This window comes from Theropithecus gelada, chromosome 1, assembly GCF_003255815.1.
Source record: "Theropithecus gelada isolate Dixy chromosome 1, Tgel_1.0, whole genome shotgun sequence".
Taxonomy (NCBI): Eukaryota; Metazoa; Chordata; class Mammalia; order Primates; family Cercopithecidae; genus Theropithecus; species Theropithecus gelada.
Window position 1 is genome coordinate 118,887,068 of NC_037668.1, and position 25,522 is coordinate 118,912,589.

The 25,522-nt window shown below is 35.9% G+C and overlaps 1 protein-coding gene across 6 annotated transcripts in view; it reads right to left on the reverse strand.

Annotated features, from left to right (window-relative positions):
* The window catches only part of ZNF644 (zinc finger protein 644), a 100,948-nt gene that overhangs the window by 60,246 nt on the left and 15,180 nt on the right, over positions 1–25,522 (reverse strand). For all 6 annotated transcript variants that reach the window (XM_025398433.1, XM_025398457.1, XM_025398441.1 and 3 more), the window contains one exon: positions 6,910–6,970. In XM_025398433.1, the coding sequence (XP_025254218.1) occupies positions 6,910–6,931 (22 nt within the window). In that variant the 5' untranslated portion in view covers positions 6,932–6,970. The remainder of the gene's footprint in view (positions 1–6,909; positions 6,971–25,522) is intronic.

The following is a 25,522-nucleotide window of genomic DNA, read 5'->3' on the forward strand; positions in this document are numbered from 1 at the left end:
GCTTCAGCCTAGTTAGAAGACCGTAAAAGTTTCAAATATCTACTTGTTTTTTTTTTTTTGAGACAGTGTCTCATTCTGTCTCCTAGGCTGGAGTGCAATGGCGCGATCTCGGCTCACTGCAACCTCTGTCTCCCAGGTTCAAGTGATTGATTCTCCTGCCTCAGCCTCCCAAGCAGCTGGGATTACAGGCGCCTGCCATCACACCCAGCTAATTTTTATATTTTTAGTAGAGACGAGATTTCACCATGTTGGCCAGGCTGGTCTTGAACTCCTGACCTCAGGCGATTCACCTGCCTCAGCCTCCCAAAGTGCTGGGATTACAGGTGTGAGCCACCCCACCTGGTCTCAAATATCTACTTTAATGGTCATCTCAAAAGAATAGTAAATCAGATATCAGAAGACTTAGGTTCCAATTCTGCCTCTGCAATTACCTACCTAACCTCAAGCCAGTCATTTATTATTTCTGAATCTCTTACACTTAAGTGTAATATTATAATAATCAAAATAATGAGGATGAAAGTTTTCACGGTATCATTTATTTCTTGGTAGATTCAAAAAATTAAACTTGTTTCCACAGTTTGAAAAAAATAGCACAAGGAAACAGTTCAAATAATAAATTCCTAAGCTGTGGTAAAATGTACACTTCAGTACATTTAAGAAACTCAGTAACTCTGGCAATATGGACATTCAGTTAAATGAAACTGTTTTTACGAAATAATGTCTAGAAACTAAAATAACAGCTTTAGTTCATGCCCCATCTGCCCATATTTTCCCAAGGTGAAAATTCTATTCTTTTTTTCAACTCTAAATGATATCTTGCTCTATGAAGCCTTTCCTGACTTCTTCCTTAAAAACGTCCTCCTCAGGCCTACTACTACACTGTACTACTCAGACTTGGCAGTATTGTGTTCATCATTTGTACTATAATTAGTCGAATGATACTGGGAATTCTAATGACTAATTATGCATCCCTAACATATAGCACAGTGCCTAGAATATTAGATTTCAGTAAAGGCTTACTGATTGCCTTGTTTTATTTAGCACTTTTATTTACAGTTTAGACCAATCATAGAAGGCTAAAGTATAGCCATGGCAAAATTCTTTGGTCTGAAGGAGCAGTTTTATGGTTTCCTGTTCACACATTGGAATGATATTGGCCACTTAGTCTTTGTTAGGTTTAAAAACATTTCAGATTTGGATAGAAACTTTTATACTAAACCCAAGCATGGCTGAAACTTTCTTGAAAAACTACTCACAGCTCAACTTCAAAAGAGAACAATGTAGCCTCCCTTTAAACAAATTTAACAGCACAGTGAAACCAAGGGTGAGTTTTAAGAGATGTAGATCAAGAGAGACAGATATACAGTTGACCCTTCACATCTGAAGGGGATTGGTTCCAGGACAACCCCCCAGACACCAAAATCCACAGATGCTCAAATCCCTTATATAATATGGCATACTACTATAAACATATCTAGGAATAAAAGCATCACACTAGAAAATACTATTTTAAAAATACCAAAAGATGTCAATTTGTAACAATAACTCAGAGAAATCTATCATAGGAACACTAAGGATTTTCTCAGCTCTTTTTTTACAGTTGTAAATTTAAGTATTTAAGTTTTCTAGAATTAAATAATTTTTTTAAAAAAAAGGAGTTCACTCATATTAAAGCTGGAATTAAGACTAATAACTGTAGGTTATCATACATAATAAGAATAGTAAAAAATAACCACAAAGAAGCAAAGTATTCTAATGCTTGAGTTGTAAAAGACAACAGATTTTAAGCAGACTGCTATTAATCTAGACTTAATGAACCTAATATTTAGTAATGGCTTTTATTTTCTTTTTATTTACAGGCTATGCTGATGTTAGTTTGTAGCAAACTATAAAGAAATTTGCCATAAGGAAATATTTATCTTAAAAAAAATAGTATAAAGGGAAAAAAAAGGCAAATAATCTGATTATTCAATATTAACTTTGACTGTAACACCTAAAACACAAAGGTATGTTAATTGATGGAACTGATGGACTTAACAGCAAAAAATAAAAATCTTCACATATATTCTCCAATAGAATTTAAGTTGTAATGAAGGTGATATTTCAAACCTTTGAGCACTCTCACAATTTAAAAAATGCACAGTAAAATAAATACTACTTTCTGCCAATTAAACTAGCAGGATAAAACAAATATTTAGCAGAATGTGGGAAAAGATATTCTCATAAACTAGCAATAAGAATATTAAGTGGTACAACCTCATTGCAGTTTTATTATATCAGAAGTTAAAGGGCACATATCCTTGACCCAGCAATCTACTGCTACAAATTATCCTGACACTCTCACACACTCCCATTGATATAATCAAAAATATTTATTGCAGCAATACTTATATACAGGCAAAAAATCCTGAGATTTACCTAAATATTAATAAGGTAACAGTTATAATAAATGTGGTACATATATGGAAAAATGTCCAAAATATATTGATAAGCAGAAAGAGAAAGATGTAGAATACATACCAGCTATTTTTGGTAACTTATGGGGAGTACAGTGCTGGGTGGGAGGTAAGAGTTTTACTTTTTACTTTAAACACTGCTGTACTATTTGCTCATAAAGTCACATGTGACTTTTATAAAAAATTTACATTTTGAAAATACTAAATGTGGCTGGGTGCAGTGGCTAACGCCTATCATCCCAGCACTTTGGGAGGCTGAGGCCGGTGGATCGCCTGAGGTCAGGAGTTAGAGACCAGCGTGGTCAACACAGTGAAACCCCATCTCTACTAAAAATACTGAAATTAGCCAGGTGTGGTGGCATGCACCTGTAGTCCCAGCTACTCAGGAGGCTGAGGCAGGAGAATCGCATGAACTCAGGAGGCAAGGGCTGCAGGGAGCCGAAATTGCGCCATTGTACTCCAGCCTGGGCGACAAGAGCAAAACTTTGTCTTAAAAAAAAAAAAAAAGTGAAATACTAAATACTGTTACTTGGCAATACAGCTGGAAAGGGTCAATGTATGTTGTATAATCTCATCTAGAATGAAGAACAAAGAACTGTATTAATTTAAAAGTTTTCTTTTTCATGCTACAACAAAGGGCAGCACATCTACAGTGCTACTAAAGAAACTGAAGTACAGAGAAGTTAAGGTAGAAACTAGATAAATTAATTTAAGACAAATATCCATAAAGAATTTCAAATTCTTGGATTCAGGGATTCTGCAGTCTTAGCAGCAGCTGCCTATGTTAAATACTGAAGCACAAAATGAAGAGGAAGACTCTGCAACTGAGGTACAGCTAGCAGCCTCTGAGAAGAAAAATTAGTCTAAAATATTTGTGGAGACACGTAAGTTAGGCAATCTCAAGGTTAAATTTCTCTGGCTGCTCAACCCTAACCAACAATAGGACTAAACACAGTTCACATCCAGGATTAAAAAGAAAAAAAAAAAAAAAGAATCAAGGTCTATATACGGTAAGAATCTATGTCTAAGAAAATCCTTGTGGGAAGACAGAAGGAACAGCATGAGAAAAGGTCAATGTCCAACTATGTGTTCAAGCATTATGGCAGAAGCTACAGAAAGGAAAGGCAACAAATTGATCCCAGTGGGGAAGAACCTTTTCTTGCTTTGGACTTGCTAGAGGGCAATCAAGCTTCAGGCATAAAAATCTACAGATGATTACTATAGTCAACCAACTAGCCAAATTTCAAACACAGGAAAAAAAACAAAAAAAAAACAAAAAAAACCCACTAGTCAAAATGCTTTAAAATTTAAGAAGTGTGTTATTTCTTAAGAAAGTATATTGTTTAGGCTGGGTGCAGTGGCTCACACCTGTAATCCCAGAACATTGGGAGGCCAAGGAGGGTGGATCACCTGAGGTCAGGAGTTTGAGACTAGCCTGATGAACATGGTGAAATCCCATCTCTACTTAAAAACACAAATTTAGCTGGGTGTGGTATCACATGCCTGTAATCCCAGCTACTTGGGAAGCTGAGGCAGAAGAACTGCTTGAACCCAGGAGGCAGAGGTTGCAGTGAGCTGAGATTACACCACTCCATTCCCACCTGGGCAACAACAGCGAAACTCCATCTCAAAAACAAAACAAAAAAAGCATATTGTTCATATATGTTATATTACATATCTACAATAAAAAAAATTTAAATACCTTACAACAAATAGCAGGCTTCCTCAGTTGTGGGAATCGAAAATGTTACCACAGTTCCAGGCTATGATTCTACAATTTCTTCCTCCATCCTAACAGTTTTTTACCTTCAGAGAAATGAGGAAAAGTTTTCTTCACTTCTTACATGTGTGACTAGTGTTCCCAATCTTCTACTTGTATTAGTGTAACCTTTCAAAATCTTTAAAGAAATAACTAGTACAAACCCACAAAGAAAACACTCTTCATAGCAAACACTTCAAATTTCTGCAACATGGATTAATGCCTCCACTTGGAAATACTAATCAAAATCAACAATGACAGTCTTACTTTAGGTCTGAACTAAGAATATTTTACTAGCCATTGAAAGAAGACTTGGGAAATAATTTATTTCTCTTTCTAAAATGTCTATAATGCTCTCTCTGGATTGTCCTCAGTGGCTCCTTCCTATGGCCCAACAGCAACTGAAGTGCCAATGCCCCCATCCCATTCCAGCTAGCATTCTGAATCTCTATTTGCCTGGGAGAAAAGAACACTTTTCATTGATCTATGTTTAACAAAACATTTACCGAATGCACGCAGTATTCCCAGCACTGTGCTACTAAGATAAATGAGACATGGATGGTATCTACCTTCAAACTCATAGTCCAATAAAGAAGACAAACTATGCCCAGGCCTGGCTTAAAGGATCAGACAGATGCTTCAGATAGGCTATTTCAGAAGATCAGCTGACAACTAGCAGAGAGGGCTCTGGCAATTGGGGAGGCAAGGGGTTGAGGGAAAGTGACAACAGGCACCTAGGACTAGAACTAGGAATATGAAACATCATACTTAGTTTATTCATATAATCCTCAGCATTCTGGCATAGCTACAGTGAGATAACTGCATGCCGTGTTATAGGGTTTACTACATTTTATTTCGAAAGTGATGGGGGACAATTAAAGAGATAGGTAGAAGAAGGAAAAGAGTATAGAAAAGTTAGCAAGTAGGAACAGAAATATGGAGAATCCAATAAACCAAATCACAGAGAAAACATAAATATTTTGTAGTGTGTTCATACAATGGAATATTACTAAAAATAAAACAGCAATAAAAAATAATGAACTGCTGATATAGTCACAACATAGATGAAGCTCAAGAACATTATGTTGAATGAAAAAGCCAGATACAAGAGTACATACTATACATAAAATCCAAGAACAGGCAAAACTAAATTATGCTGACAGAATTCAGAGAGATCATTACTTTAGGGGAAAAAAGCTATTGGACTGGAAGCGGGGAAAGCACAAGGAACTTTCTAAAGTAATGAAATGTTCTATATCTTGATCTAGATGGCGGTTACATGTATGAATGTGTATGCGAAAAGTCATTCAGCTCTATACCTCAAATTTTATGTTACTATATATATGTAAACTATACCATAATAAAAAAGAAAAAAATACATATATAAGCATGGTGGAAAATAAGGTCAGAATAAGTTAAACCAGTGTCATCCCACAAGCAATATCAAACACAGAAAATCAGAACAAAAGTTCTAACAGACACTGTATATTCAACTAGAAAACAAATCCCTAATAAGACCTTCAAGTACAAAAGTCTGGCTTCTTCTCCACTGTAAGAGGATATATAGGCAAGTGTTATTTCTAATAAATGCTACAAAAGTAAATTATTCTTCCTAAAGAAAAATAGTCCACTATAAAGCAAAAAATAAAATTTTTCTACACAATAGGAGGTACTATAATGATCAATAAGGTATGACAAGCACTTAATAGAATTTAGAGCACAATAAGTACTCTTCAAACTACCACTACTATTATTATTATATAATAGCAATAAAAGGGAAATTTTGCTTCAAAACATGCCCAAACCACTGACTGAGATTTCTTTCAGTGCATATTACTGAACTACAGCACTTTTCATCCTAGACTTCTTTTTTTTTTTCTTTAACAAACACTGAGATCAGCAAATTTTTGACAGCTGAAACATCTGGTTAGAGGGAAAACCAAGTTAACTCCAATTTTTTCAGTGTTCGTTTTCCCCTGTTTCCGTTTTGAAGCCATATTCACTTACCAACAAACAGTAAATGTATCTTTTTAAAACACGTCAACAGCTTATATTATTTAAAAGCATTCTTTCACATACCAGACCAAAAGTACATGATGCCAATTCAACTTTTTGAAAGTGAACAGCCTTAGAAAGCTAATCAGAATGCTGTATTAGAGAGGTCATTCAGTAAAGACACCCACTAGGAAAACATTAAAACAATAATTTACAATTTTGAATACTATATTAACAGAAAGAAATCACAATTTGGCAAATGTCCCATTTGGTAACAGTAATAACGAAGCAAAATTCACAAAAGCAATGACTATTCATATACTTTATCAACAAAGGAGAAAACAATGAAGTGGCACAATAAATGTCTTACTGAAGTGGTGAGAGTTCAATTTGAAGAGTGGCTGAACCAAACACTAACTTGATTTTCTAACATGTTAGAATATTCACTGGAAACCTGAATGCTTTAGTTAACCTCAACACAAAAGAAGGAAACTAAAAATTTAGTTCCACAATTTGATAGCTGTAATTTTACTCCCATCAAATCAAGTGGACCAAGTGTGTCAAAAAGACAGTTATTTGCATTTCAAAATTTTATTTAAAAACTCTTTGGTTCTGAACTCAACACCACATTTTTAAGACATTTTTTTTGTATTATTCCTATCTCGATATGTACATTTAACAAAGCAGTCTTCTACTTACCTAGATTTTGTCTTATTAACATCTTGCTGCAAGAATAATCTCATCCAAAATTAAATCAAACCTGAAAGAATACATACAAAGACCAAGGTTTAATTTTTTGTGTTAAACATGAATAACTACAGCTACAATACATTACGATTTTAAATGAAAAACCATAAATCAAATTATATTTCTTGATATAACATAAAAAAAAGCATTCAACTAGAATACGATCATTTTAATCTTTAGGAAACTATTGCTAAGTGCCCCCCCAATCCCACTGGTTTTTTTTGAGAAATAATAATCTATTCAAACGAGAAATCGAAACTTTCTAATTCTTTTTTTTTAAAAAAATCTACAATAAATTGTTTTCATTAATTTTAATAGTATGGCAATGGCAATAATGAAAATAATTAACACAACACACATCTTTCTAGATCAGTATTTATTTAATATTATGTACATATCAAGACGTAACCAAACAGCTGAAGACAAAAATGTTATAGTATTGGAACACTATAGTAATTCTCATAATAGCCAACACTGATTAAGTACTTACTAAATGCCAAGCACCCTTATTCTAGAGAATAGAATGTATCAATACTTTCCATCTTCAACTTAATCCTTAATTTAGTATAAAGTGACTTCTATTCCAACAATCCACTGAACATGCATTTGCCAAAAACACACCTACCATTACTAATTTTACCATATTTCAGAAGTTCTAAAAACTCAGTGTGTCCCAAACTCTATACATCCCCTCCTCCCCATACCTGAAACTAGCTTGTGACTCTTCTAAATTCTCTATTATTTAAAAAATAGCACCACCATACCTACCTCTGTTATCAAGCTAGATTACTTTAATTGTTTTATTTCCATACTCACTATCATCTCTGATTTGTCCTTCCCAGAACCACAGACCTAGAATTTTCTGCATAGTATACAGAAAAGATGAGATACTTTCTCTGCCACCCAATGCCATCATCTCCCACCAACCCAGAACTGAACATGGGGGCCTGTTAAAAACTAAACTGTAAAATCAAAGTAAGAACATTAAAAGTCTACTATAAACGACTGAGTGGGATAAGCTGAACAATCGCCCCACAAAAGATATCCACACCCTGATCCCTGAAACCTGAGAATGTTACCTCACATGGCAAAAAAAAAAAAAAAAAAAAAAGTCTTTTCAGATATGATTACATTAAGGATCTCGAGAGGGGAGATTATTCTGAATTATCTGGTGGGCCATAATGCAATCACATGTATCTTTATAAGAATGAGACACACTCTGAAGGCAATGAGAGGACACAGCAGAGAGGCCAAGCACAGTGGCTCACACCTGTAATCCCAGCACTTTGGGAGGCCAAGGTGGGCAGATGACCTGAGGTCAGGAGTTCGAGACCAGCCTGGCCAACATGGTGAAACCCCATCTCTACTAAAAATACAAAAATCAGTTGGGCATGGTGGCACACACCTGTAGTCCCAGCTACTCAGAAGGCTGAGGCAGGAGAATCTTGCTTGAATGAAGGAGGCAGAGGTTGCAATGAGCCCAGATCATGTCACTGCAATTCAGCCTGGGCAACACAGCAAGACTCTGTCTCCAAAAAAGACGACGACGACATGGCAGAGAGAACTGAAAATGCTGCCTTTGAAGACTGGAGGGACATGGGCCACAGTCAGGAATGCCAGTACCCACTAGTATCAGGGAGAAGCAAGTAATGGATTCTCTTCTATAGCCTCCCTCCAGAAGGAACAAAGCCCTGCCATCACCTTGATTTTGGCCCAATAATACTGATTTAGAACTTCTGGCCTCTAGAACTGTGAGAGAATTAATTTCTATTGTTTTAAACCAACCAGTTTGTGGTAATTTGTTAGAGCAACCACAGGAAATTAATACATTGAAGATAGCGATAAACTGGAAGCACCTCTATATAAAAGATGTTATGAACTGAACTGTGTCTCCCCCCAAATTTCTTATATTGAACCCTCATTTCAAATATGACATTAGAGCAAGGGCCTTTCAGGAATCCAGTTAAATAAGGTAACTTATGAGGATTTTACCCAATATGACTGGTGTCATTCTTTTTTTTTTTTTGAGATGAAGGCTCACTGCAAACTCTGCCTCCTAGGTTCAAGCGATTCTCATGCCTCAGCCTCCCAAGTAGCTGGGACTACAGGCACACACCACTATGCCCGGCTAATTTTTATATTTTTTTGTTTGTTTGTTTTAGTAGAGACAGGGTTTCACCATATTGGCCAGGCTGGTCTCGAACTCCTGACCTCAAGTGATTCACCCGCTTTGGCCTCCCAAAGTTCTGGGATTACAAGCGTGTGTCACTGCACCCGGCCCAATTGGTATCATTCTAAGAGACACAAGGTATGTACACACAGAGGGCAGGCCATCTGCAAGACAGAGATGCCTCAGGAGAAACAAAACCTGCCAACACCCTAATCTTGAATTTCCAGTCTCTAAAACTGTGAGAAAATAAATTTCTGTTGTGTAAGCCACCCAGTCCATAGTATTTTATGACAGTCCTAGCAGACCAATGCATATTTTAAAAACTATATATGGTTGCACAAACAAAATAAACATACTTAAATGCCACTGAACTGTACACTTGAAAATGGTAAATGTTGTTATGCATATTTTACCACAATAAAAAATAAAGGCATATACAAACATCACACACAAACAAACTTCGACTTAAGTTGTTTAATTTTACCTTGCTTTGCTCGTACCCTCCAAAATCTGAAAAAAAAAAAACCTTTTAACTGCATTTGTTCCCCACAAACCTAAACCAGCACATTTGAGACACTTTGTTTTTATTTTATTAATTTTTAATTGACAAATAATAGTTGTATATATTATCTATTTATGGGGTAAAATGTGATGTTTTGACATATGCTTACATAGTAGAATGATTAATTCACGCTAATTAACAAATCCGTCACTTCACATACTTATTTTTTTGTGGTAAAACACTTAAAATCTACTCTTTCATCAATTTTAAAATATACATGCATTATTACTATATTTCATAATTCTGTGCAACAGATCACTAAAGCTTATTCCTCCTGTACCATTTGATCAACATCTCCTCTTGCCCCATGCACTCCCAATCCAGCCTCAGGTAAACACCATTTCACTCTCTACTTCTAAGAGTTCAACTTTTTTAGATTCTACACGCAATTTAGATTACGTGGTGTTTGTCTTTCTGTGCCTGGTTTATTTCATTTAGCATAATGTCCTCCAGGTTCATCCATGTTCTTGCAAATAACAGAATTTTTTCTATCTTAAGACTGAAAAGTATTCCATTGTGCATATATACCACATTTATCCTTTCATGCAATGATGGACACCTAGGGTGCTTCCATATTTTAGCTATTGTGAATAATGCTGTAGTGAACATGGACATGCAGATACCGTTTCAGCATACTGATTTCAATTCCTTTAGATATATAACCAGAAGCGGGACTGCTATATCATATGGTAATTCTATTTTTAATTTTCTAGAAACTGCCATATTGTTTTCCATAATGGCTGTTTATTGTGCATTCCTAGCAAGGTACACAAGGGCTCCCTTTCTCCACATCCTTGCCAACATGTGTTATCTTTTTGATAATAGCGAAGACACATTTTTTTTAAAAAAAGATTTTACAAAGAAGTATGATAGAATGTATTTTAAAATCTATACCTAAGAAATACAATTGGAATATTACTTATATAAGTGGGTGGGAGAGTACAAAAAAAGAGGATAAAACTTAAAAGCAGTTGGCACAGATGGTTTTGCTTCAAGCAGTATTCTAAGAGAACACCTGAATACTAAAATGTCAAGTATAACACATCCTCCCAAAAACCCATAACCGCAGTCTGATCATGAGAAAAATATCAGACAAATTCCAATAGAAGATCATACAGTATATCTGACCAATATTCTTCAAAACTGCTAAGAAAAAAAAAAAAAACCTCATAAGGTCATCAAAAACAAAGTCTTCAGAAGCTTAGGAAGAAACGACAACTAAATGTAACATATCTTGGAAAAGAAAAAGAACACTGGGTAAAAACTAAGAAAATCTGAATAAACTATGGTCTTTAGTTAATAATAATGTGTCAATATTGGTTCATTAACTGTAACAAGTGTACTGTACTAATGTAAGACGTTAATAACAGGGAAAAATGACAGTTGGAGGGGTGGTTAGAACATGGGAACACTATACTATCCTGCTCAAATTTTTTGTAAACCTAAAAACTTCTAAAAAAGAATGTCTATTAATTTTCAAAAATATTGTAAATATGCTGAAGAGGCGTGAACATATTTTAGAAAACTAAACACTGACAATTCAGAAAAGTCTTTATAATTAACTCTGAAAGTTCAGATACATATTAAAATTATATAAAACGTAGGTCACAAAACAAGTCTGAATAAATTTAAGAAGACTGAAATCATACCAACTATCTTCTCTAATCACAGTGAAATGAAACTAAAAGCCAATAACAGAAGAAAAACAAGAAAATCCACACATGTGGAATTTAAAAACTCACTCTTAACCAACCAATGGGGCAAAGAAATTACAAAGAAATTTTTTAAATATCCGGAGACAAAAACAACAAACCACTAATTTATGAGATGCAGCAAAAGCAGTACTAACAGGGACGTTTATGGCAGCAAAAGCTTACATGTTTAAAAAAAAAAAAAAAATCACAAATCAACAACCTAACTTTGTATCTCAAGAAATTAGAAAAAAGAGGAACAAACTAAACTAAACAATAGCAGAAGGGAGGAAAATAATACATATTAGGGCTGAGATCAACTAAATACAGAACTGAAGACAAGGAAAGAAAAAAACTCAGTGAAACCTAGAGTTCGTTTTTGGTTTTTATTTTTTGTTTTTTTTGTTTTTAAAAAAAAGATCAACAAAATCAATAAACTCTTTACCTAGACTAAGAAAAAGACTTGAAAAATGAAAATCAGAAATGAAAGAGGGGACATTACAACTGACGCCAGAAGGATTATAACAGAATATTATGAACAAATATACATCAACAATTGAATAACCTAGAATAAACTGGTATATTCCTAAAAATGTACACCTAGCAAAATGAGGACATGAAAAATAAAAACTCTGAATGGCCTATAACTAGTAAACAGAGATTGGATGCAGTTATCAAAAACTTCCCAACTAAGAGAAGCCCAGGACCAGATGGCTCCGCTAGAGAATTCTACCAGACATTTAAACAAGAATTAACACCAAGCTTCCTCAGACTCATAAAGAATTCAAAAGAAGGGAATACTTCAAATTCATTCCATAAGGTCAACACTACCCTGACACCAAAATCAGAGAAAGACACAACAAGCAAGAACAAAAGTATAGACATATATCCGTGATTAATACTGATGCAAAAATCCACAACAAAATAGGAGCAAAACAAATTCAGCAGCACATTAAAAGGATTACACATCATGACCAAGTGGGCTTTACTTCTGGAATGCAAGGACAGTTCAACACATGAAAACAAAATAGAAATAGAAGGAAACTTTAACATAATAAAAGCCATACACAAAAAGCCCACAGCTAACATCACACTTGACAGTGAAAGACTGAAAGCATTTCCTTTAACATTGAGAACAAAGCAAGGATGCCTACTGTCACCACTTCTATTTAACACAGCAGTGGAAGTCCTAGCCAGAGCAATTAGACAAGAAAAAGGAATAAACTGCATTCAACCTGGAAAGGAAGAAATAAAATTACCCTGGTTCTCAGATGTGACCTTACATGCATAAAACTCTTAAATTTTCAAGAAAAAAAAAATGTTAGAAGTAATTATTTTGGCAACGTTGCAGGATACAAAAAATAAAAGCACACAAACATACAAACATCAGTTTGTATTTCAATAAGCAATTTGAAAAAGAAATTAACACAATTCCATGTACAATAGTATCAAAAAGAATACAATATTTAGGAATTAACCAAGGATCCAACTGGCTTGTACACTGCAAGCTATAACACACTGCTGAAAGAAACCATAAAATATACAAATAAATGGAAACACACTGTATCCATAGATTGGAAGATTTATTATTAAAATGTCCATACTACCCACAGCAATCTACAGATTCAATGCAATCCCTGTCAAAGTCCCAACGGCATTTTTTGCAGAAACGGGAAAACCTATCCTTAAGTTAATATGGAATCTCAAAGGACCCCATAGAGCCAAAACAAACTTGAAAAAGAACAACAAAGTTGGAGTCCTTACAAGTCCTAATTTCAAAACATACTAAATACAAATAGTAATCAAGACAGCAGTGGTGCCAGCATAAAAAGACATATAAACCAATGAAACAAAATAGACAGCCCAGAAATAAACCCATGCATTTCTAGTCAAACGGTGTTTGACAAGGGGGCCAAGACTATACAGTGAGGCAAGGACAGTCTTTTCAACAAATGGTACTGGGAAAATCCAATATCCACCTGAAAAAGAATGAAGTTGGACCCTTTACACCACATACAAAAACTATAAAACTACTAAAAGAAAATATAGGAGAAAGCTTCGTGACATTGGATTTAGCTATGAATTCTTGAACATGACACCAAAAGCACAGGGAACAAAAAATGGAATTACATTAAAAGTTAAAAACTTCTGTACATCAAAAGAAGTAATCAATGGAGTGAAAAGACAACCTACAGAGTGGGAGAAAATATTTGCAAATCATGTATCTGGTAAGAGGTTAATATCCAAAATATGTAACATAACGAACTTGACAACAAAAAATTGACTGAATTTTAAAATGGGCCAAGTTTTTGAATGGACAATCCTCCAAAGACGGCATATAAAACAAGCACATGAAAAGATGCTCAGCCCAGTGTGGTGGCTCATGACTGTAATCCCAGCACTCTGAGAGGCTGAGGTGGGAGGATCGCTTGAGCTCAGGAGTTTGAGGCCAGCCTGGGCAACATAGCAAGACCTTGTCTCTACTAAAAACTAAAAATAAATTAAAAATAAACAGGTGTGGTAGCACACATTTGTAGTACCAGCTACTTGAGAGGTTGCGGTGGGAGAATCCCTTGAGCCTGGAAAGTCAAAGCTGGAGTGAGCCATAATTGTGCCACTGCACTCCAGCCTGGGCAATATAGCAAGACCCTGTTTCAAAAAAAATATAGTAAGAAAGAAAAGATACTCAACATCACCAGTCATCAGAGAATGCAAATCAAAACTACAAGTTATCACCTTACATCCACTAGAGGCTGTTATTTTTAAAAACCCAGGAAATAACAAGTGTTGGTGAGAATGTGGAGAAATTGGAACCCTTGGTACACTGTTGGGGGAAATATAAAATGGTGCAGCCATTATGAAAAACATGACAGTTCCTCAAAATATTTGAAGTTAAATTACCATATGATCCAGCAATCCCACTTCTGGGCATATACACAAAGAATTCAAAGCAGAATCTCAAAAAGATATTTACATGCCCACGTTCACAACAGCATTATTCACAAGATCCAAGAGAAAGAAGAAACCCACTGTCCACCAATGTATAAACAGATCAACGGAATGTGTATACATACAATGGAATATCATGTAGCCTTAAAACAAGGAAATTGTACCACATGCTATAGCATGGATGAACCTCAATCTCCTCAAGGGCATTATAACTGAAATATGCCAATCACAAAGAGACAAATACTTTATGATTCCATCCATGAGGTACCTAACATAGTCAAAATCACAGAAAGTGGAGTGGTTATAAAAGTCTATAACTTTTATAGTGAAATTAGTGTTTAACAGATACAGAGTTTCTCTTTTCCAAAGTGAAAAATTTCTAGAGACCTGTTATACAATGTGAATACACTTAACACTACTAGACTGTACACTTAAAAACAGTTAAGATGGTAAATTTACTGTTATGTGTTTTTTACCAAAATAAAAGATAAATATGAAGAGTAGAAAGTACACGTAAGAGCCAAGGTGGAGTAACAGGAATTGGGTTTGCCCTCCTCCCTGAAAACTCAAGAAATGAGAAAACATACGAAACAATAGTTTTCAGATATTAGACATTAAGCAACCCCTAAGGGTGAACCCTGAAAGGGAAATAAGGTGAGCAAACAACTGCCTGAAGAAAGTACAGATCCCTGCCCAAGGAAAGAGTATCTATGCAGAATCTGGTGGTAATCCTTGAGTTGAAGAGACTGAGCTAAAAGCCTAAAAAAGTCAACAGCTAAAGATCACAGGGCAGAGTACTGAAGAGAAGATAACTCCACAAACAAAGAACACCCCCAAGTATCTAGCTACATAATGATTAGAGCAACTCTGTGTGGAAACTATCCAAGCAAGGAAGAGTCACCCAAAAGGATGAAAGGGAATTGCCCTAGTCTCACACAGCACAATAGTACCTGTTCTTTTAAGAGTGGAAAATCTCCTAATTCACGTAACACCGGATAAAAAGGAGTCTTGCCTCAGTGGGAAAAGAAAGTAATCCTAAGCTATATGCTGTTAAAGAGACAGACCCCCAAAAAGGAACATGGCAGAAAAGGAAGAATTACAAAGTGGCACCAGGAGAACTTTTGGGGGTGATGAATATATTCATCATCTTGTTTGTGGCCTCCTAAGTATATATATGTGTCAAAACTTTTCTCACTGTATACTTTACATATGTGTACTTTATTACATGTCAATTATGTCTCAATAAACCTGCTTTTAACACCTTCAATAATAGAACAATCCAATTACAAAATAGGCAGAAGATTTGAAGCAGCACTTCGGCAACAATATATGAATGACAAGCATATCAAAAGATGCTCAGTATCATTTGTTACTGGTGAAATGCAAATTAAAGGCACAAAGAGGTATCACTACACAGTTGTAAGAATGGCTAAAATTAGTAAGACCAACCAAATCAAGTGTTGGTGAACAAGTGGAGGAACTAAAACTTTCATATATTCATATGAGAAGATAAAAAGGTACAATCACTTTGTAAAAGTTTCACCATTTCTTAAAACATCAAACATACATCTACTACAGGATCCAGTCACGGAGTGGAAACTCCTAAGTATTTGTCCAAATAAATGAAAGTATATGTCCACACAACGATGTATTAGTCCATTCTCACACTGCTATAAAGAACTACCTGAGATTGGATAATTTATGAAGAAAAGAGGTTTAACTGACTCTCAGTTCCACAGGCTGTATAGGAAGCACAGCTGGGAGAGGCCTCAAGAAACTTGCCATCATGGCAGAAGATGAAGGGGAAGCAAGCACATCTATCTTACCATGGTGGAGCAAGAGAATAAGAGTGAAGGGGGGAAGTGTTAAACACTTTTAAACAACCACATCTCGTGAGGACTCACTCACTACCACAAGAACAGCAAGGGGGAAATCTGTCCCCATGATCCAATCACCTATCCCCAGGTCCCTTCTCCAACACTGGGAATTACAATTCAACATGAGATTTGGTAGGGACACAGAGTCAAACCATATCAAACGATTTGTATACAAATGTCTATACCATCCTTATTTGTAATATTCAAACACTAGGGGAAAAATGTCCATCAACATGTGAATCCTTACATTATATACCTGCAACAGAATATGTAGGACTGAACTAATGATACATGCAACATGAATGAACCTCAAAAAAAATACGTTGAGTAAAAAAAAAAAAAAAAAAAAAAAAAACTCCAAACAAAAAGAGTACATACTGCATGTGTTGATTTATGTAAAATTCCAGAATATGCAAATTACCTTATAAATTACCTAAAGCAGATAAGTCACTGTCTGGGCAAACAGGAGGAGTACCAACAGGCATAAGCATACTTTTTGAAACTAAAGGGTATGTTCCTTATCTTGAATGATTTCATAGGTGTATACAGACGTCAAATCTGTTCAAATTGTTTACTTTAAATGTGATTTTTTAATATGTCAATTGTACTTCAACAAATCTGTTAAAAATTCACAGCATACAAGGAATAGAAAAAAAGTAAATCTCAAAGTTAGAATAATAAATGAACACCAAAATAAGTCATTTATGACCCAAAAAAAGATATAAATGAATCACCTTTGAACAACTGCTAATTTACCAACATCTACTTACAATTGGTAATTCCGTGTATAAACAATGCTTCCAAAATCTCATCAGACCTGACTTATGAAACAAATACAGCAAAGAGTAATCTGGACTACTGGATAGATTGATATACAAAATTTGTACCTGCCCCAATTTCTATATGCAAACAATTCTTACTGAAATACAGTGAGTTCAGAACTAAACACTGAAAATTAATCTAATTTTACCAACTGAAACAAAAAGCCCAATTGTGAAAATAGCCCAATTCTGTTTCACCTCGTTATCCATGTATTTGGCAAGGAAGTTTTGTAGTTTCTCTCTTTAAGAGGTGGTCTGCCAGTTGCAGTGGCTCATGCCTATAATCCCAGCACTTTGGGAGGCCAAGGCAGGAGGATCATTTGAAGCCAGAAGTTCAAGACCAGCCTGAGCAACACAAGGAGACCCTGCCTCTACAAAAAATACAAAAATTAGCCAGGTGTGGTAGTGCACGTCTGTGGTCCTAGCTACTCAAGAGGCCAAGGCAGGAGGATTGCGTGAGCCCAGGAGTTCGAGGTTACAGTGAGCTACGACTGTGCCACTGCATTCCAGCCTGGGCAACAGAGCAAGACCCTGTCTCTTAAAAAATAAAAAGAAAAAAGAAGTAGTGTCCTCTCCTTGACCTCTTAAATCTGGGATTCACCTTATAAGAAACACCAGTGGAATCCAGCAGATGTCACAGTTTGCCAGTTTTGAGCTTAGGCCTCAAGAGACATTGTATACTTCTGCTCTCTTTTTCAAAACCTTGCCACCACCATGATAACAAGCTAACTCTCATCTGCTTCAGGATGGGGGGGTAACCCAGATGTCACAGCATACCCTAGACCAAACTACAGCCAACTCAATATAGGCCATCCTAGATCAACCTTATGGCCAGTCAATGCTCAAATATATGAGAGAATCCAGCCAAGAGAAGCAGAGCCACCTTCCTGACCTGCTGGTAAATGCAGATTCATAAATGAGCCCAATCAAGACCAGAAACGCCACCTAGCTGACGCACAGACTTTTTCTAACAATATATGTTTATTGATTTAAACCACACCAAGTTTCAAAGTAATTTGTTACACAATAATAGTTAACTGACAGGGCAACTCTATCTTAACAATACTGTAAGAAATTTTTCTTAGCCCTAGGAGTTACTTTGTATTAACATTTGATTTAGGTCTCTTAACTTTTGAAGACAAGGGGGGAATAAAGGACCAAATCTATTTCATTCTTTTATTAGCAGTAACTCTACAAGACATTCTGTCACAAAATTTTTCAAACTCAGAGATATATAAACTGACCAAAATCATTATTGTAAGTAATGTCACCACTCAATTATAATTTTTTTGTGAAATATTGTTCCTACACAACTTTACTGGATCCAGCAATACAGTGAAATTTTTCAGGACACTCCAAAATCTATAAAAACTGTTATAGAGCAATCTTCTATCTCTAACATTACCTCTATTTTTACTTAATAGTAACCTTAATTTCCCTATAGGGACACATTCTTACTCAACTATTACAGTGGCCCCAATCCTAGGCACCTGAATGGAAGGATAAACAAGTGACTCTCAGGCTGATCAGATTACCCTGTTCTCCTAGCACAGTAATTTGTTCATGGATGGGACTATATCCAGAAATGGGAGATACAGAATGTTTCTTAGTACATTTGCAAAAACTATTGGGAAAGTGTCGCTTGAATCCTCAGCAGAAACAGCTACGAGAATGATGTAAGTTGGAGCAGCCAGTGGCTATCTTTGCCACACTTCATGGAGAGAACATGTTTAGGAATGAAACTACTATGGAAGAAATCCAAGCCAAAAATAGAGACATCATCCTATAGATACCTTATGCACCCATCCATCCTTCAATCACTACAATTTAATTAAAGTAATCACAGAATGCTAGAGACCCCACAAGAACACAAAAATTATCTCTGGAGAAAGATAGTATCACCCTAGGGCTCGGTGTTTAGGCCTGAGAAAACAGCGGAAATTTAAATGGGAAAAACACGGCAGTCAGAGAACCAGAGGGGTGAAACAAAAATTCTAGGTATAAACTTTGCCCAAATCATTGGATGACTGATAAACCAGTAGGCACAGAGAAGACCTGAAGGGACTGAGGAAAAAGTAGGCAGAAACTAGAAAGAATGATGCTACACCTGAAAATAGCACTGTTATTACTGAGTTTGTTGCCTTTCAACAGAGTGCATTCCCCAACTATGAAGTGTAGGTGGCAGGAAGCTGCAGCTCTACAAGGTTGAAGTGTTAGTGAAGGTTAGAAGCTCCACAGAACAGCTGGAAATTAGTAAAATTCCAAGAAGCAAGAAAACCACAGCGCAAAATCAGACTATAATCTCCACAAATTTTTGGGTAACAACCAACTTACTCACTGGGAGACCCCCAAGAAGCCAGGCCAAAAAAGCAGCAATGGAAAGCTAGAAGAGAGCAGAGATGGCCACAGCTGCATACATCAGGGGAGACCAAGTTTGCAGTATGGGCCGAGGTAAGTTAACTACCTACCTTAACAAAAAAGACCAGCAATTCTAAGAACATTAACTGAATCTAAAACATATCCATAACGTGCAGGCAAAAAATAACATGATAGGCAAAGAAAGAGGAAAATGTGACCCAGACTCAGGAAAAAAGAAAAGTAAATCAACAGATACTGATTCTGCATCTACCTGAATTAATTCAAAGCAGTTATTCTAAGTATGTTACAAAAATTAAAAGAAAATATGTTCAAACAATTGACAGAAACTTAAAAAAAAGAAAAAACTGAAAAATACAATAACCAGAATAAAAAATTCATCAGATGACTCAACAGAAGATTAGAGATAGCAGAAGACAGAATTGGTGAGTCTGAAGACAGGGAAACAAAACCGTCTAATCCAAAGAACAGAAAGTAAAATGACTAAAGAAAAATAAACAGATCCTAAGAGACCAGTAGGACACTATCAGGCAGTCCAACATATGTAACTCAAGTCCCAAAAAGAAAGGAATGAAACAAGCATAAAAAAATTTTTGTTGAAGAAACAACGGCAAAAACATTTCAAATTCAGTAGAAAATACTGACTTAACAAATCCAAGAAACTCAACAAACCCAAGCAGAATACACAGAGCCACATATGCATACATATCATAGTCAAGCTGCTGAAAGCCTAAGAGAAAACCTTGACAGCAGCCAAAGAAAAATGACTGGTTACATATCAAAAACAACAATACTATTAATGGTTGGCCTATCAGAAAAATTGGAGACACTGAATCTTCTATATCCAATGATACTATCCTTCAAAAATGAGGTGAAAAAAAGTTATTTTCAGAAAACAAAAATTGGGTTTGTGGCCGGCAGAGAAAACCAACAACTAGAGTTTTAAAAGGGGGAGGGGAAGGAAAGAGTAACAACACTAAATCAAAAATATGACATCAGAGGCTCAGAGCCCTCATCAGAACCTGACCGTGTTGGCACTCTGATCTCAGAATTTCAATCTCCAGAACTGTGAGAAACAAATTTCTGTTGTTTGTAAGCCACCCAGTCTATAGTACGTGTTACAGCAGCCCAAACTAAGACACAGACAAGAATACTGCACCCAAAAAATTGCAGCATACACATTCTTTCCAAAGACACACAAAACATTTATAAAACTTGGCAATAAACATAGTAAAAGGTACTCAGTCACACTGGGAATCAGGGAAACGTAAAATAAAAATCACTATGAGATAACCCTACATATTCTCTAGAATAACAGAAAATATTTGCCAACTATATACTTAACAAAAGACTCATATCTAAAATATTTTAAAACTCCCAAAATTCAACAGTAGAATATAAGCAAAAATTTCAGAACAAAGACCTTCGAAAATCATCTCCTCCATAAAACCAGCAAGATCACTGGCAAAAACTGTGAAAATCAACATTCTGTGAACTCTGGAAATTAGCCAAAGGCTTGGAGCAATCTAGGAAGAGTGATAAATGGCTGAATCTTATTTGGGAAGACCAGTACACTTTAAGGCATTTCATCTTCCCCTATTCCCATCCTCCCCCATAGCTGGGTAGTAGCTTTGAAAATTAGCAGCCTGGGGGATCAGGCCCAGTGGCTTATGCCTATAATCCCAACTGCTTGAGAGGCTGAGGTGGGGAGAACTGCTTGAGCCCAAGTGCTTGAAACCAGTCTGGGCAACATGGTAGTACCCCACCTCTAAATAATGTTTAAAAATTAGTCAGGCATGTTGGCATGCATCTGTAGTCCCTGCTACTCACAAGGCCGAAGCCAGAGGATCAGTTGAGCCCATGACTTTGAGGCTGCAGTGAGCTATGACCACGCCACTGCACTCCAGCCTGAGCACAGAGCCAGACCCCACTGCTTTACAATTAAAAACAAAAAACTCAACAGCCTGGCAGGCACTAGGGAAGACAAAAGAGGTTTGGTGCTCCTTTAGTACCTCATTCCCAGAGAATTGTCATTATTTAACATGTCTGGTGGTCTCCTGGAAGGCTCTACTCCCAAAGCTAGTTTAATTTGACCTGATTCAGCACTTATCTAGTATAAAAAGCTTCCCCTAATACCCTAGGACAACCAAAGGACATTTGTCAAAAAGAGGTAACTGTTTCATATCGCAGCTGGCTGAGGGAGAGAAGAACAGCTGAGGCAAACAGTAGACTACAATCTTTAAAAAGAAAAGCTGGGGGCTTTATAAAGCTCCATCATATTCCTGAGACTATAGAAAGCCACGTGTACAGAAAGGGCTGTACACATGCCCAGTAAAGACCTAAGTGCTCACCTCTAGCTAAACTTGAGGCTCTGCACAAGCAGGAACTAAAGAGTAAGGCAGAGTTGTAAACTGCCTGGCTAAGTGTTGAAGGAGTGTCCCAACACACACATAACTTCAACAAAAAGATGTATAGCTCCCAGGCATTTAAGGAAATCTCTGTCCAATCATTAGCTGACCACTAAGCCAACTGAGCAGAGATTTCAGTGCCTACGTGTGACAAAGAATACAGATTAATTTATAGAATTAGTTTCGAAAAAAATCACTAAAATAACAACACTGGGGCAGAGAGGAGAGGAGAATCTGATTATCAGAGTTGTGACATTATTTTAAATGTGCAGTATTCAACAAAAAATTACAAGATATAAAAAAAAGAAGAAGGAAGTGCGGTTCATACACACGGAGAGAGAAGCAGTCCACAAAACTGTCCCTGAGGAAACCCAGACATAGCACTGACTAAACCAGACAATGTTTTAAAATCAGCTACTTTAAGCATATTCAAAGAACTAAAAGAAACCCATGTCTAAAGAACTGAAAGGAAGTATGAGAATATCAATAAAAGATAAAAAATTATGACAAAAAAAAAATTGTGGAATTGAAAAGCACAATAACTGAAATGAACAATTCACTAGAAAAGTCAGCAAACCTGAAAATAGATCAACTGAGATTATCCAGTGTGAGGAGCAGAAAGAAAACCAATTTTAAAAATGCATAGGGCCTACAATACCTGTGAGACAACATTAAACATACCATTGTATACATAATAGGAGTTTCAGAAGAGAGGGGAGATAAGAATGAGGCAGAAAGAGCATTTGAAGAAATGTGACTAAGAATTCCCCCAGTTTGATGAAAAACATTAACCTAAACATCCAAAAAAGCACAAGGAATTACACAGAGGATAAACCCAAAGAGATCTACACCTTAGACACATCATCCTAAAACTGCTGAAAAAGGAAGAGAGAATCCTAAAAGAAGCAAGAAAGAAACAACTTGTCACAGACAAACATCTTTAGTAACATTAACAACTAATTTTTAATGAGAAACCATGGAGGCCAGATGGCAATGGTGTCAAAGCACTGAAAGAAAAAGACTCTCAACCATGAATTCTACAACTATTTTTCATAACAGAAGGAGAAATTAAGACATTTACAGATTTAAACAAATACTGAAGAGTATCCCTCAGGTTGAAATGAAAGAGCACTAGATAGCAGGCTGAATCCATCTGAAGAAATAAGGAGTATGGTGAAGGTAACTACATAGGTAAATATAAAAGACAGTATAATTGTTTTCTCTCTGTGACTTTTTCTTCTCCCGATTTAAAAGGTATAAAAGGATGTATGTATGGCAATAATAGCACGAAGGAAGGAGAGGGAACAGAGCTATATAGGAGCAAACTTTTTGTATATTATTAAGATTAACAGTATTAATTTCAACTAGAATAAAATTAAGTTGTTAATTATAATTCCTAGAGCAACCACTACAAAAATGAATTAAAAATATATAGTACAAAACAAGTGATTCAAGTGATACACTTGAAAATAGCTATTTAACACAAAAAACAGTACTAGAGGACTAGAGGAATAACCACCCCAAAAAACAATGAGATATATAGAAAACAAAGAGCAAAACAGCAGATGTAAATTCCACTTTATTGGTAATTATGTTAAATGCAAATTAATCAGGCACTCCAATCAAAAAGCACATACTGGCAGAATGGGTAAAAAACATAATCCAACTATATACTGGCTATAAGAGACACACTTGAGATTAAACAGATACAAATAAACTGAAAGTAAAAGATCAAAAATGTTATAGCATGCAGAAAGTAACCAAAAGAGAGCTGATGCAGCTATTCTCGCAGCAGAAACAATAGACATTAAGACAAAAAATTGTTACTAGAAACAGAGAATGTTTTGTAATAACAAAAAGGTCAATCCATCAAAATTACATGCCACTTATAATCATGTGCACAGCTAATAAGAGAACCCCAAAATATATGAAGTAGAAACTGACAAAATTGAAAGGCAGAATTCAAAAATAATAGTTAGAAACCTTAGTACTTCACATTCAATAATGGATAGTATAGACAGAAGATCAAGGCAATAGAAGACCTGAACACTACAAACTCTACAAAACGCTCCACCTAACGACAACAGAATAAGGAATGTTCTTTAGTATGTACTATGTGTTAGGCCATCAGACAAGTGTCAATAAATTTTAAAGGAATAAAAATCACAGAGAGTATGTTCTCTGACCACAATGGAATGAAACTAGAAATCAATACCAGAAGGAAATTTGGTAAATTAATATGTGGAAATTAAGCAACAAACATCTAAGTAACCAGTAAGCCAAAGAAGAAATTGCACTGGAAATCAGAAAATATGTTGAGATAAATAAAAACAAAAGCACAACATACTAAAACTTATGGGATGAAGTAAATGCAATGCTTATTATAGGGAAATTTACAGCTATATATGCCTACATTAAAAAAGAAGGTCTTAAATCCACAACCTAACTTTCTATCTTAAGAAATTAGGAAAAGACAAACTAAACCCAAAGCAGGCAAAAGAAAAAAAAAAAAAAGAACACAGCAGAAATAGAGAACAGAAAAAAAGTAGAGGGGAAAAAAAAAAAAATCAATGAACCCAAAAGTTAGTTCTTTGAAAAGAACAAAATTGACAAACCTTCAGCTAAACTAAGAAAGAAAAGATTCAAATCACTACAATGAGGAATGGAAAAGGAGTCATTACTACCAACCTTATATTAATAAAAAGGATTATAGAAGAACACTATGCAACTGTATGCCAACAAATTACATAGTGTAGATGAAATGGACAAATTCCTAGAAAAACCCAAACTGTTGAAACTGACTGAAGATGACACAGGAAATCTGAATAGACCTAAATCAAGTAGAAAGAACTTCCCACAAAGAAAAGTCCAGGACCTAGCCAACCACGGTGGAGAGCACCTGTAGTCCTGGCTACCTGAGAGGCTAAGGCAGGAGGATAGATCATTTGAGCCCCGGAGTTCGAGGTTGCAGTGAGCCAAGATTGTGCATTGCACTCCAGCCTGGGCAACAGAGCAAGACTCTGTCTCATAAAAACAAACAAACAATCCATGACCAGACTGCTTCCCTGGAATCTGGGGAACATTTCAAGAATTAACACTATTCCTTCTCAAACTCTTTCAAAAAATAGGAGGGAACACTTCCTAACTCATTCCTATGAGGCCAATATTGCCCTCATACCAAAATCAGACAAAGTTATCATAAGAAAACTACCAACAAATATCCCTTATAAATTAAATCAGAAAAGTCCTTTTTTTTTTTTTCCTCTAAAGACACACCATCTAGATCCCTTCATCCTCCTGTCCCAAGTTGAACTGGTTACTCTTCAGACCTCCTGTACAGCACTATCCTTGAATCTCCCTTCATAATCATCCTAGAAATTCTCTTTACTCTTCTCCTGTACTGCATCCTATTTCCCGGATCCCCCTCTTTTTAGTTATCCCATCACTTTGATGGAGCCTGTGCCTTTTAGTAACTTCCTGATATGGTACTTTTGAAGTAAAGATTCTAACAACCTCATACGTTTCCTATTTTTAGCCTCCTACCACACTTGATAGATTGGTATAGAATGAAGAGTTTGGAAATAACTTTCCTTCAGGATTTTGAAGGTATTATTCCATTACTGATTACTCTCCAATGCTACCTATTTCTAATCCCTCCTTTGTGCTCCATTCCCGAAAGCTTTCTTGATCTTCCCTTTATTTCGGGTGTCT